This window comes from Halichoeres trimaculatus, unplaced genomic scaffold, assembly GCF_033239565.1.
Source record: "Halichoeres trimaculatus isolate MK-OKI-2021-1 unplaced genomic scaffold, fHalTri1.1 fHalTri1_scaffold_12, whole genome shotgun sequence".
NCBI lineage: Eukaryota > Metazoa > Chordata > Actinopteri > Labriformes > Labridae > Halichoeres > Halichoeres trimaculatus.
The window spans coordinates 12402281-12415935 of record NW_027437190.1 but is presented as its reverse complement, the minus strand read 5'-3'; the positions used below and the strand labels follow the sequence as shown (position 1 = coordinate 12415935).

The 13655-nt window shown below is 41.7% G+C and overlaps 1 protein-coding gene across 1 annotated transcript; it reads right to left on the bottom strand.

The window, feature by feature from the left end:
* Nucleotides 1–224: 224 nt before the first annotated feature.
* gapdhs (glyceraldehyde-3-phosphate dehydrogenase, spermatogenic) lies at nt 225–13035 on the bottom strand. Its single transcript, XM_074684357.1, has 11 exons — nt 12939–13035; nt 4364–4422; nt 3984–4080; nt 3232–3338; nt 2158–2248; nt 1938–2056; nt 1758–1839; nt 1446–1597; nt 1166–1328; nt 808–905; nt 225–703 (listed from the first exon to the last, which is right to left on the bottom strand). Exons 2-11 carry the CDS (start codon nt 4390–4392, stop codon nt 634–636), a joined length of 1008 nt encoding a protein of 335 aa, XP_074540458.1. The 5' UTR covers nt 4393–4422; nt 12939–13035; the 3' UTR covers nt 225–633.
* Nucleotides 13036–13655: the final 620 nt, after the last annotated feature.

Below are 13655 nucleotides of genomic sequence, written 5' to 3'. Positions count from 1 at the left end.
AGCTATTTTATTTCACTTTTTCAGCTTTATTTTCACCACTGTTTTAAATTCTTCAGCTTCAGCATTTCAATGCGTTGCTGCAAGGAAAATGCAAGTTCTCTAGTCTTTCCTTGCACTTATCAAACCAACCCAGCAAATGTGTTCTCAAACAAACTAAAAGCGTTTTGGGGCTTTATGAGACAGAAAAGGTGAAAACATACTGGAAATGACTAAACAGGAAACCATGATTTTTTAAGTTTTATTCATCTCTTTACTTTTAAGCAAAGTTACAGTAGAACTGCCTCTCAACTGCCTCCTTCCACTGATGATCAAGCCTTAGAACACACCAACAGGGAGATGGATACAGTAGTTACCATTATAATGATCATAACGACACATCTAAAGTGGCAGTGGGAGGTGGAGAGGGGGCACACAGACACAAATACTTTCACCAACCGATCATATCCTCTTTAAAGGAAAAAACAGATTAACTCAGAACACTCAACACACTGCTGCTGCCTACATATATTGTAGTAGAGCTAAGAGCTGTGATGCTATGACTCGCCTAATGAGGGGGCCTGTGTGTAAAAGAGAGGGGAGGGGGATGGCTGGGGGGTGGTCCCTTTCCTGACGTCCTTTCTGGAAAGGAAGCGTCTACTCCTTGGAGTGCATGTACTGCAGCAGGTCAGCGACACGGTGGCTGTAGCCAAACTCATTATCATACCTGGAGAGAGACAAAAGAAACACAGAGATTAATCAATTACTTTTGTTTTTCCCTCTTTAGATTAATGGAACTTCCTGTTTGAGCCGATCAAGACTGAAACTGACCAGGAAATGAGCTTGACAAAGTTGTCATTGAGGGAGATGCCAGCACCAGCATCAAAGATGGAGGAGTGGGTGTCTCCGATAAAGTCAGAGGACACCACCTGGAAAAGACAAAAAACACGAGTCAGTAACTTCAAGGTGTAGTTTTTAAATCATCAAATGTTTAACTAAACTCTGACCTTTCATTTCCCGATGCAACAAAACACTCAAGCAAGAAACTCTAGGATTTTTTCCACAAATGTTAAAAGTCTTGACAACTAAGGCTGTTGGCTAAACTTTCAGCACACTCACTTTAGCTTTAGTTCTGAGATTCCGATCCCATATTTACTTTGAAGTTTTTTTTTAAAAGTCTGTGTGTTACCTGGTCCTCGGTGTAGCCCAGCACTCCCTTCATGGGTCCTTGTGAAGCCTTCTTGCAGGCCTCCTTGATATCAGCATAGGATGCAGGTTTGGACAGACGGCATGTCAGGTCCACCACTGACACATCAGAAACAGGTACTCTGAACGCCATGCCGGTCAGCTTTCTACAGAGAGAAAGACAGAAAAAACAGAGACATGTTGGACATTTTTTAAACCTCATTACAACAATCAGAGAAAGTCTGACTGATTATCAGGTTGATAACTAAGGGGTTTGTTCTCACCCATTGAGCTCTGGGATGACTTTGCCAACAGCCTTGGCAGCACCAGTGGAGGCTGGGATGATGTTCTGGTGGGCACAGCGGCCATCACGCCAGGCCTTGGCGCTGGGACCATCCACTGTCTTCTGGGTGGCTGTGTAAGCATGCACTGTGGTCTACAGGGAGGACAATTATAATGCGTATCAATAACTACTTCGAGGGGAAAAAACTGCACCTTGTATGAAAAAAATTAACTTACTACCAACTTGAAGGATAAAATTTAGAGCGACATGAGGCATTTTTTCATAATAAGAGCACAGATTCACTAGGCCTTACCATGAGAGCCTCCTCAATGCCAAAGTTATCATGAATGACTTTAGCCAGGGGGGCCAGGCAGTTGGTGGTGCAGGAGGCATTGCTACAACAGAAATACATTAACCATCACAAACCCACTGACTTCAACAAATTACACACGATCATGAAAATGAAGTGTAAATGCATTTCAAAGTTTGTTACCTGACAATGGTCATAGAGGAGGGGTCGTATTTGTCCTCGTTGACTCCCATGACAAACATGGGGGCATCAGGTGAGGGGGCAGACACAACCACACGCTTAGCTCCACCAGCTATGTGAGCCTGTTACAGAAATAAAGTGGTTGGAGGAACAAATTGTAAACTGGACTGACTTGTAGTTTGTTTTGTTATACATATGTGTGTGATTGTCTGTGTTTACATACAGAGGCCTTCTCAATACTGAGGAAGACTCCGGTGGACTCAACAACATACTGCGCTCCAGCGCTGCCCCAGGGGATCTCTGCTGGCTTCATACTGGAGTCAGAGGAAGAGCAAAACAAGGGCGGTTGAAAGACAAGTGAGACCAAAACATCACAAAGATAACAGATGTTAGGCAGGTAACCAGACGATCTGGATAGAAGGCTGTATGCAGAGCCTCTTTGGAAAGTACCATGCTTCTGAAGAAGTTGGTTTTTCAGTGACACTAAGGATTAAAAACTGTATAGCAGTATTGCCAAAAATAGTAAATGGGTATAAAAAAGCCAAACATAACACTCAAATTCCTGCTTGGAAAACAGGGACATCTATTCTACAACCCTCCCTCTTGTTGGTGTTGCCTTGTTGTAATAGACTCAGTGGACTAAACCAACGGTGGGTAAAGTCAGTGGAGGGGCAGCTGCATGAGTGAGGCCCAACTCAGCAGAAGGCTTGATTTTATCTGCTGGATTTCACATCAAAACAAAAAAATCAGGAAGCAAAAAAAGCATAAAAGCTGCTCAGAGAAATGGCAATAAGGCCCTTCTGCCTTGATAACACTGATCTTATTCAGCGGAGCATTTCCCTTGACCCTTTCTGTATTTTGTTTTTTAATCTTAAGCATCTTTGTACACCTAATCTCATTTATTTTGACAGTTCAAGTAATTTTCTTCTGACAATACTTGGCAGAAGGTGATCTGCATTTATGTATGTAATGCATGCTCATGTTGTTCAACAGGTCTAAAGGATTGTTTTGCCTCCAGCTAAGCCCCACCCACCAGAAACATTGTACTGTTAACACTAAAGGGAGTTTATTTTATGATTTGAGATTAGTGCCTTTAAACAGACACTTGCTGATGCCTGATCAAAGATGTGTGGCTGTGATATAAATGAAACTGTTGTTTGATTACTTGCTTCAGTAATCCATCAACATGCTTTTGAACTCAATGTATTATGTTGCCTTCAAATAAAAAAACCAGCCCCACTGATACATCACGTATTTGCAGCAGAAACTTCTGACCCCTACCATCATTGTCACTTACCACTGGAAGACAGAGATTTCTTGTCCATCAACTATGATCTTGTCACAATCCATACTGACTTCACCTTTGTAACGGCCATGGATGGAGTCATACTTGAACATGTAGACCTAGGACATGAGAGTACAGGTTTAGGAGACATAAAGCTTCTGGATGTTCCTTCACAAAAAAGTAAAATCATTGTAAAACATCATTTCATATCACTCCTGCATGCATTAAAAATGTGTTACTATTTATACAGATCTATGGAGATGACGATGGTCAGTCATCAGAGCCAAAGATTTATAAATATTATACTAAGTAAATCTACCCTAAGCTGCAGCAAAACCCTGAATTATGATTGGTTGTTTTGCTGCTTAAAGGTGGGCCTTATGAACAAACATAACAGATGGGCTCTAATACAACAGACTGCTGTATCAGTGTTTAAAATTGGCTTAATCCTCTTGTTTGTGCTTCTAAGTGTTGCATAGAAATTTTTTAAATTCCTAAAATTCATAAAATATGTCGATATTCCACTATGTAGCTTTTTAAGTAAGAACAACAACATAGGAATACAACATCTCTGTGATTCAGCTATTTGTGTATTCCAGCAAAATGTCAACGATGGAGACCAAAAGTTATCTAAAGATGTTTTTGGAGAGATGTGTTTGACACATGCTTCACGGTCAAAAGGCTCTGCATAAGCTTCAAACCAAAGATCTACAAGGGTGAAAATAAGCTAAACAATAAGAAACTGTGTATGTAAGTATTCCTACCATGTACTTCACGTCAATGAAGGGGTCATTGATGGCCACAACCCTGATGCCTTTCTGGAGACAAGCCCTCAACACGAGGCGGCCAATACGGCCAAATCTAGACAGAGAGAGAGAGATTAATAGTTGTTCTGGGTAAATGGTGGGAAACTTCCTGAGGATGTTAAACCACTCCAGGGACTTTGTATAAATCCTGTAACAGCTTCAACAACACAACTTTTTAACCTCTAGATAAAAAATGTAGTCATACTCTCTCCATAAAACTCTGGCTATCAGACATGTTCGTTCCTAGTTATTCCAAAAAATCTGCATCACTAACAGCATATGCTAAAAGCCATTAAACCAGAAGAAACCAGAGCTTTTATTTTCCATATAAAACCCACCCATTGATTCCAACACAGAGATCTGGCATGTTTGCTGCTGCTTGAGGGGGCTGAGTTATCTGCAGGACAAAAACAGACACAGACATGGGGAAATATTAGAAATGCTACAGATAAAGATGAATGACTGTTTTATCAATGTCAGAAATCACATTTTATTGCATTGCATTGTTTCCAGTCTCCAGCTGTAATGTTCAAACTGGTTTTTGTGTGACTTTACACACTGTGCACAATCCAACAGAACAAACTGAGAAACTCGTGATCAACATGTGAAAAACTGAAATGAGGACACACCTCGCTCTTAGGTTCATATTTGGAAAAGCTCCCAGGAACATGTTCTAACATTTACTCTTTTTATCTAATTTTCTTTTGCAATGTAACCTGGAAGGTTGGTGCATGATTTCTACAATAACAGGCGGACTGCAGGGTGACTGGGACTTGCACATGAAGTGGTGCACGTTCATTAGGTCAGTTTATCGTTGAGTGTGGTCCTGTTTATGCGATACAGGCTGGGAACTTTATGTTTGGTGTGTATGTGATGTGTAAGCAAGGAGGTGTTACATCATGCAGGGACATGTTTAGAAAACAAAAGGAGAAGAGGGAGAGAGTGGTAGGTATGCACCAGGACAAACAGAGACTTGTCTGCATGAACTGAGAGGAAGCCTGGCACGGACTCAACTATGTGACCTCCTTTCCCCCAGCTTTCCTCTGCTTTTCCCTGTGAACACACATCGCTCTGCCTGTTTCTGCTCTCCACTCCGCCTCCAAAGTCTCATCTTTTCCTTGACTTGTTCCCTTCATCTTCTCACTGACTCCACCTCATCATCTTTGCTGTCTTCAGTCAGAGTGTTGTAATAAATTCTAAGACATTTTAGAGATTTTTCTGCGCGGATTATATAACCAAGCTCCAGCCGGACCAACAGCTTGCCTGTGCGTGTGAGTAAGTATGTGTGTAAAACCGGTGCAGGTGAGGGCAATGTGAATTGTCCTTGAGACTGGTTGGTTGTCATATGAGACTACTGTAATCTACTTATCTGTTTTGTATGTGTGTGTATATGCGTGTGCCTCTTATGGTGTGAGTGTAAATAGGTGTGTCTCAGCAGGGGGCGTATAGAGCAGGCTGTTCATCTGTAGAAATGCATTATGGGAGCACTGAAAATAGACTAAAAGGGTTAGCAGATTAAGACACATCATCTCTGTCATGTTCTCTCTCTCTTTCTCTCTTACACACACGTACACACACGTACACACATGTACACACACGTACAACCAGAGTTAGATAAATTTGAATGTAACTTTGAACACCTTCCAAACAAATGATCTGTCTGGGTTTGGAGCCAATCAGAGTGCATTTATTAAAGAGTCTGCTGCAGTTTGAACGGATATGTTTCCAACATTTCCATTCGTAGTGCTTTTCTGTTAAGGATACCTTCATCTGAGTTCACATCTCCAGCTTGTTTCAGATAAGGGCAGCCATTTTGTTTCCTTCTGCAACTATTGTTAATATAAGGTCACCGCAGAAGAAAGAGAGAGTAAAATGAAGGAGAAGGTGTACAGAGTGTGACTCTGCATTCTCATATTACTGTGTCCTCTCCTTCGTACTTTGTTCCCATTGTTTTCCATCGTGCAGACACAAAACTTTGCAGTCACCTTCACTTCCCTCTCTTTTGAGATCTCATCCCACCCTTCCTCTTTTTCACAGTTAGTCTCACTCATTGTTTTTTTACACTCTATAATCTCCATTTCCTCTGAATAGAGGAGTTGCCCTGGGTTTTCTAACACAGAATGGCTGCCCTGCTGACAAATGACACTACTTAGTAAACAGAGCGAGTCCTGCTGTGTCCAGGAAGCAGACAAAGAACAACTGGGACCATGACTTTAGAAAATACAGGTTCTCATCCATGAAGCCTTGGCCTGAACCTCGAAAATTTAACTTAGTGTTCAATAACTTTTGTTATCAGTGGTAATTCATCCTGTTTGTTTATTGGTAACACTAATAAGAAGAATCTTAATTTAATCTTTAACTATTTCAAGTAATGAATTTTAAAAAAGTTTAAAACGGTTAAAACAGTGTCTAAACTCCTCTGAGACTGTGAACTGAATATTTATGGGTTGAGAAAATAAATGAGATGTTGTAGGATACCATGTTTAGCATAATACTAACTGACTAATCTAACATTTCATCATAAAACTGATCAAAATGTTTCAGAGTTAAGTTACCTTTAAATGTCAGTCTTGGGTACATTCAACTGTACATGTCAGCCTGGCCGTCTGTACTAGAGCCCGACCCATTAATTGGTCAGGCCGATTAATCGGGCCAATAATGCCCATCACCGATTAATCGACATCAGCCAAAATGTAGCCGATTATAAAAATTTTTGCTCCACGTAGATTCTGTCGCCCCTTCCCCTGTGTGTCTGTGTGTTGGGCTGCACACTGCTCGAGTGCCCGCCCCCTCCGTCCACCATTATGTAATGTAAGACTATAGAACGGCGTTTTAACATCATGTTAGTTACTTTTTTGTGAGATAAACAGAGATAAATGCTACTGTTAATTCACACGTCCACCATTATCTAATATAAGACTATAATACAGCGTTTTAATGTCATGTAAAATGCTCATTTTGTCTTTACATTTTAATTTTTTTATACTTACTGTGTTTAAAGTTTGACTTCTTTATTTAAGGTGTTTACAGCTTGTTCTTATTTATCATTGGTTAACACTACAGTTCTTATGTTGACAGTTTTATCATTTAAGTTCCTTGTTTTAATTTAATAGTGTTCTGTCTCTGTCCTGAATCATATGGGTATTATAATAATTTGTGATTATATACAGTATATATCCTGTGTATATCAATGAATTTATTAAATATATCGGATATCGGTTGATATATATAATATCAGCCGATATATTCGATATCTGCTTTTTTTGCCCCCAGTATCGGTATCGGTATCGGCATCGGCCCCAAAAATCCCATATCGGTCGGGCTCTAGTCTGTACCCTACACTATTGTTTAAACATTTGTGGACTCAAACCAGAGAGCAGCACTCTTTAAGTTCTGGTTGGATGAAAAAAACAAATATATACTGTTGTCTGTTCATGAAGCACTGATGGCCAGGCTGCTCTAACTGATGACATTGAGCAGCAAAACAATCCTTGAGCAATCTCCAGTTAATTCATATTTTTAATATTACCCTCTGTTTGCTGTAGAAGGACCAGTTTAGCATCCAAATGCAGGTTTAGCTTAACTTGTGGAAGTATTACAGTATTCCCCTTCCATACACTGATAGCAACATCCATAATTTAGGTTTCATTATCTTAATGGTATTAAAATATTCAAAGGCCCAAAAGTTCCACTCACTTCACCCACAAAGCTCTGCTGCTTTTTATGGTAAAGCACTCAGCCCTGATCTGCTGCTCAGCACACACTCACAAACCCTCACAGAGGTCGTATTGTGCACAGCAGAGAGAAGAAGTCACATTTTGTTTGACCTCAGCTTTCAATCTGCTAACACTCACTGACGAGGCAAAAGAGTGCGCAGACAGACACTGGGCAGACATTTAAAGTATAGAAAACATGCATAGAGATTATTTTTAATACTTACTATAGGCTGCAGGTTGAACAGCCTCACTGGCCTCTAAAACTGTCTGAACAAAAGGATTAGGTTCTTTAACTCATGATTGATGCTGTGATTGTGGTTATTTACTGGAAAGCATCAGGGTATTAAAGTTAGCATCATTTTAATGCTTCTCCATAATATTCTGAATAAATGGTTTGGATTTTTTGGACCAGGGGAGACCGTTAATCGTCAATAATATGTTGAGGGTGGTGCATTCATCCTGTCCTCTGATTGGTCAGACAAAAGAAATGACCATCCAATCAGCAAGGCTTTGCTCAATTCGAACTAGCCAGGACATTCACACTGCTTTTCTTTCTGTCTCTTTATAGATTAGTTCATACATTTTTAAACTTTTATTACCCTGCTCCATCACATTTTCATCCCCTCTCTTTTCACCCACCACCTTAAAATTCTTTAAAATTCATTAAGATTCAGCAGCTGCCCCACAGCCCCCTGTTTGTCTGTCCTTGCCACTCTTTGTCTGTTCAGTCCCCCTCACCTCGCACAAATCTGACCCTCCCTCTGAGCAGCGACCCATTTTCATGACACAAATCCAGACATGGGTAGTGGGGAGGGGGGGACGGGCTGGGCTGCCTGTGTGTGCCCTGCAGGGACCACTTGGGGAGAGATGAGTCAAAACCAGACAACCAGAAAAGGACAAAGACAACAAGCTGCATCAGGTGGTCGTATCTCAAAGCAGAGGCAAAATCTGTCTGAGCATTAGAAAAGCAAGGCCTGAGGAGAAGAGGGACCATGACAAAGCATTTCAGTGCTGCCAACACGTCCTCACATGTCAAGCACCAACACTTTGCCCGACAAGACTGCCTCATGTCCCCTCTGTAGTATGTCAGCAGAGAGCTTTTGGACTGAGTGACGATTCCATTCAGCCGCAGTCCATCCTTTTATGGACCTGAGCTTTAAGGAGGTCTCCCTGGATAACTGTGCATCTTCCAAAAATTGTTATAGTTCATACATACAAAACACAGACTGAAAAACTAGCACTTCTTTACATCAATATGTGATTCTTTTGGATTAGCTGGGAGTTCTAGTCTGTCTAAATTTGTATTGTGCATTTGTGAGAACATGAACTCAATGACTGCCACTACTTTTCCTGCACACTGCCACTCCCCCAGCCTCCCTCCTTCCTCCACTCTTTCAGTGCCCATTAAAGCCTGCCTTTGGTTTTTTATAACACCCTCCTGCTCTTCAGTGTTTTTTGCCACTGCAGTGCGTTGATTGGCTGCAATCCAAACATTTCATCCAATCAGGTAATGTTTCCTCATCATGCCTGCCTCTTAGGGAATCAAATCGATCAAACATATAGGAGACTGAACAGTACGTACCAGCGACACACCCACCCACATGCTCACAGTACAGAACTTTCTGTGGTGTGAGCAACTAAGTGCACTTTTCTCACTTTCCTTAACACTACACTTGTTTCCTCCCTCTTTTTAGGCTCATCATGAAGAAAACTTCACTGTGAAGCTCTGGACTAGACAGTAGGATGTGTCTGACTTCAGCTGTCAGACACATGCACACTCAAGACCACAGAGAGTCCAGCTCAGCAGGCATGGTATCCTGCTGATAGGGATGGATGGCTAAAAAGTTCACTGTGTCTTAAACTTAGTGCATAAAAAATAGCATGATATCACAGATGATGAATTAGCTTCATTTCATCCTACAGATACATTCATGTGAGGAGGGGTGGCAGGTTTATAAGTGCAGTAATTTACAAAGACTTACCCATGCACACATCAAACATGTAGACACAAACATGCAGCAACCACATGAATAAATAATAGGTTTGCTGTATCAAACTGCAGAGGACTCAATAGGGGAGGGAGGCGTAGGTAACACTGGACCACACACATGCTCACACACAGCCTATGGGTGTACTGTTAGAGCTTGTGTCAGCAGTCAGACGACAGATATCCTGAGGCTAAGCCTGTCATTTACCTCCTCTCCTCTTCCAAGCTGCACTTACAGTAGACAAACCTTATGCTGTGTTTGCTGACCTGATCATAAAACATTTGCTTTACAAACACATGCACCTTCAAATAACTGCTCTAGTGGTTATGTCCTAGCTGTTTCCTCTCTTGCTGGAGGGTTTGTTTCCTCAAACTGGTGACCGTTAGGTGCAGAGTGCTGAGTCACTCCTGAGTTACTTCTGTCTTGCTCACATCCTGGAGAAGATGGCTGCTTGAGAAGTCATTTGCAGAGTGTTGTTCACAGGGACGTGCGTGCCAACCTCTGCCTAGACACCACCACAGAACCACGCTACCCTTGAGTGGAAAACTAGAGTCAATCTGGAAAGCAGACAAGTCATAACAGCCTCTGGAGGAATGAATGAGTCAAGGTCGAGTGTTGATTTGTCTCATGTAAAAAATCCCTTTTGGTGCAATTGATTGTTCATGTAGATGAAGGGATGTTAAATGAATATGAATGTAGACCAGATCTTGGGTTGTCCACGTCTCTTCAAACCCTTGGCTCATCAGTCTGTGGTTCGTTAAGCTGGAATCACATGCCCTGTGTATTGCTAATGTGCTTTGGCTAATCTCGTTGACTATTATCTTACTCCTTAAACAGCAAAGGTGAACGCGTTGCTTAAATTGGTGATGACATTTAAACTTCAGACATCTGACTGACACTTATCTGTAACTCCTGAAAGATATGTCAAAGTAAATACGAACACAAAGTAGTTACTTTCTGTCTCTCTTAGGCAACAAATCTAACAGTATCATCACATCTGTGACACAGAAACACATGTGCTTCAAAACTATGTTTCAGCTGAGTTATGTAAAGCAGTTATTCATGGATGCACAGCAATTTTAAGCTAATTTCATCTAAAAATGAACCATGGGACCTGTAGTCTGGCAACAAACACAGCATTGACTACAGCACTTAGCATCTTCCTGGCAGCACTGGGCCTTTTATAAATGACCTTCAGTCTTTATACCTCACATGAAACTGCTGTTATTGCATGTCTATGAGCACAGACTGAAAAAAATGAAGTGATATTGTGTATGAGAGAAGGGATCAACAGCTGGTTAGCATCACTGTAGCACATCTAGGTCTAGTGTCACCTTCCTCAGCTACAAGGATGACCTTCAGCAGTGAGACAAGGCCTGACATGGCTGCAGCTGAATGCACCACGCCTACATGAAATGAATGAACAGCAAGGCTATAGCATCTGCCATGGTGTGCATATGTTGAAGAGCTGGTACAAAATATTGAGTTTGAATCATCATCATTAGTGATGAAATAACATCACGCTGCTAACCCTAAAAACTGATATCCTTTGAAACAGGCCTTTAAACAGATCTTCATTTCAGCTAGCACTTACTGTGCCACTACTTAATGACTCCTACAGACGACACTAACAACCTTACACTTTACCTCTGACAGGCATTGTGATGTAAGGTATGAAGTTGTCTTGCAATTCATTAGATATGATGACATCATCAGCATTTTGGGCAACATATGATATCTTGATGACCCTGCTATTGTACCTCTACCATATAACACACAAAGATAGACTGTATCATGGACATTGTGGGTATATAATTGTGAACAAAGAAAGCATAATAATAAAGATTAGACTTCCTCTTTTTTTGTTTGAGTTATGCCTATATTAATCTGCTGTTTTACATCCATGTCATGAATCATGAATGAACATTTTACACGGTAAATGACTGTTACAAAACTTGATTGATGACGAACTTTAATTGTGCCGTGCTGCCACTTTAAGAGAGTAGGCCTGTTTGCAAACCGCATCAACAGGTCTGTCGAGCCTGAAGTCAAACTGCGGCAGAATCATGCGACACTGCTCTGTCTGTGTCCTTCAACGCAGCACGGGAACACTTTCAGCAGCACGTTTACACCCAAAGACCTCGTATGACTCAACCGTTTCATTTCTTGCAACACCACATCCCCTGCTTGCCGACATTACGAGACTACGAATCATCTCTGTGATCTGATGGCGCAAAGACCACAGACTTCATCATGAATAGCAGGGGCGGCACGTAGCTTCACCTCCGTTGCGTTCACGTACACTCATAATCCCTATAAAATATCGGCTGCATCGCAGCAAAGTACACCATGTTCAATATCGTTATAACAGCAAATGTTCAATTTAAACCCTCATTTGTCCAGAGACTTAACTTCGTGTGTCTCTGCGGAGTGTTTTGCTCAGGAAAAAAGGAAAAGATTACATTTTTCTATCAGGTTACATAACGTGGAGACTAATCCACTTCCGCAAAGATGCAGCAGCGGGTGCTGCCAATGTCACGTTACCCCTTCAGATGAATGAACTGTAGAGTATGAATGGGCCATTTTTTTCCTGTACACGTTACTTTACTATCAGAAACACATTCATGTGTGTGTTCGCGGTTCGGGACGGTTTCGCCGACGGCTACATAATTCAGTGTTGGTCCCTAGAAGAGAGCATTACACAACGACCAGCCTCCCTCCACCCGGACTGCAAGGCCATGGCCGCATCCCCTCCCATCCTCGCCTGTCTCTCTTCCTGTTCCAGTAATGCGTACATGCTGTACACGAGGCTTAACTGAAATCTTAAATGAGTTAAATGAGCCTTAAACAGTGCTACTCACTCATTCCCCGTATTTGTTTAATGCTGTATCTCAAACGTATGCGTGAATAAGATGAATGGGGCTTTCAGTAAAGTTCTTCAGAAAGGCTGAGGTTTAAATGTGAATTGTACCAAGCTGCTGGGGTGCTTTCACGGCTTTGACAAATGTCTCAAAGATATGCAAAGAGTTAAGCAGCAAGTGATAGGCCTACAGTTACACACTGTTATTGACTAAAACTTGATGCGATGGTTGTATATAAACCGTGCAAAATACACTAAAGCATTCATACAGCTAATTACTAAATGTGTAACGTTGAGGGTGTATCTACAGTTCCTCTGTATTTAAGGGTAAATCAGTATTGTGGCTTACCTCTCGGCTGATGCTGCTTTAGTCTGTGTGCGCAGTCTACTGAGCAGCCTTCCCTTTTTATACAGGACACGTGCCTCCGGGAGCCCGGTCGCCCTGGTGACGTGACGTCATGTCATCCTTTGCTTCTCGGATCCATTCTGAACGAGGGACTGGTCACGGCCTCTAAACGGCTGCCATAGTAACTGCAGGGATAAAACATCGGTCTGGTGAATGTATTTCAGCAAAGATGAGTATTAATCACATCCGAGGGCTGATGTGATAGTGAAAAGTGATATTTATTTAGAAAGAATAAACAAGATGTTGAAAAACATGAAAGACAAGTTAAATCTAGAGAGCTGCCACCGTGGAAGCTAGGGGAGCATGATGAAGCATTTTGTCCCACGTAGCGTGCAGTGATGAAGGACGGGTGAACGTCCAGAATCACGTTGCCCGATACGTAACAGCCGTTTTATGTTATAACAAGGTTGGATGTCTGCTCGTTGTTAGATAAACTATTGAAGTGAATGGTCCACGCCGGCCAACGTTATTTAAGCAGACCTTATTGTGCATTGAACTGAAAGGGACTGCAGGCTGCACCCCCTATGGATGCAACGTGTGTGCGTGTACAGCCTATGGATGCTGCACTGTTATGTAATAAGTCATGAAACTAACATTTCACGTTCACATGCTGTTAATCTAGAGCTGATTTTATGTATTTCACGCCTGCATGTTGCACAT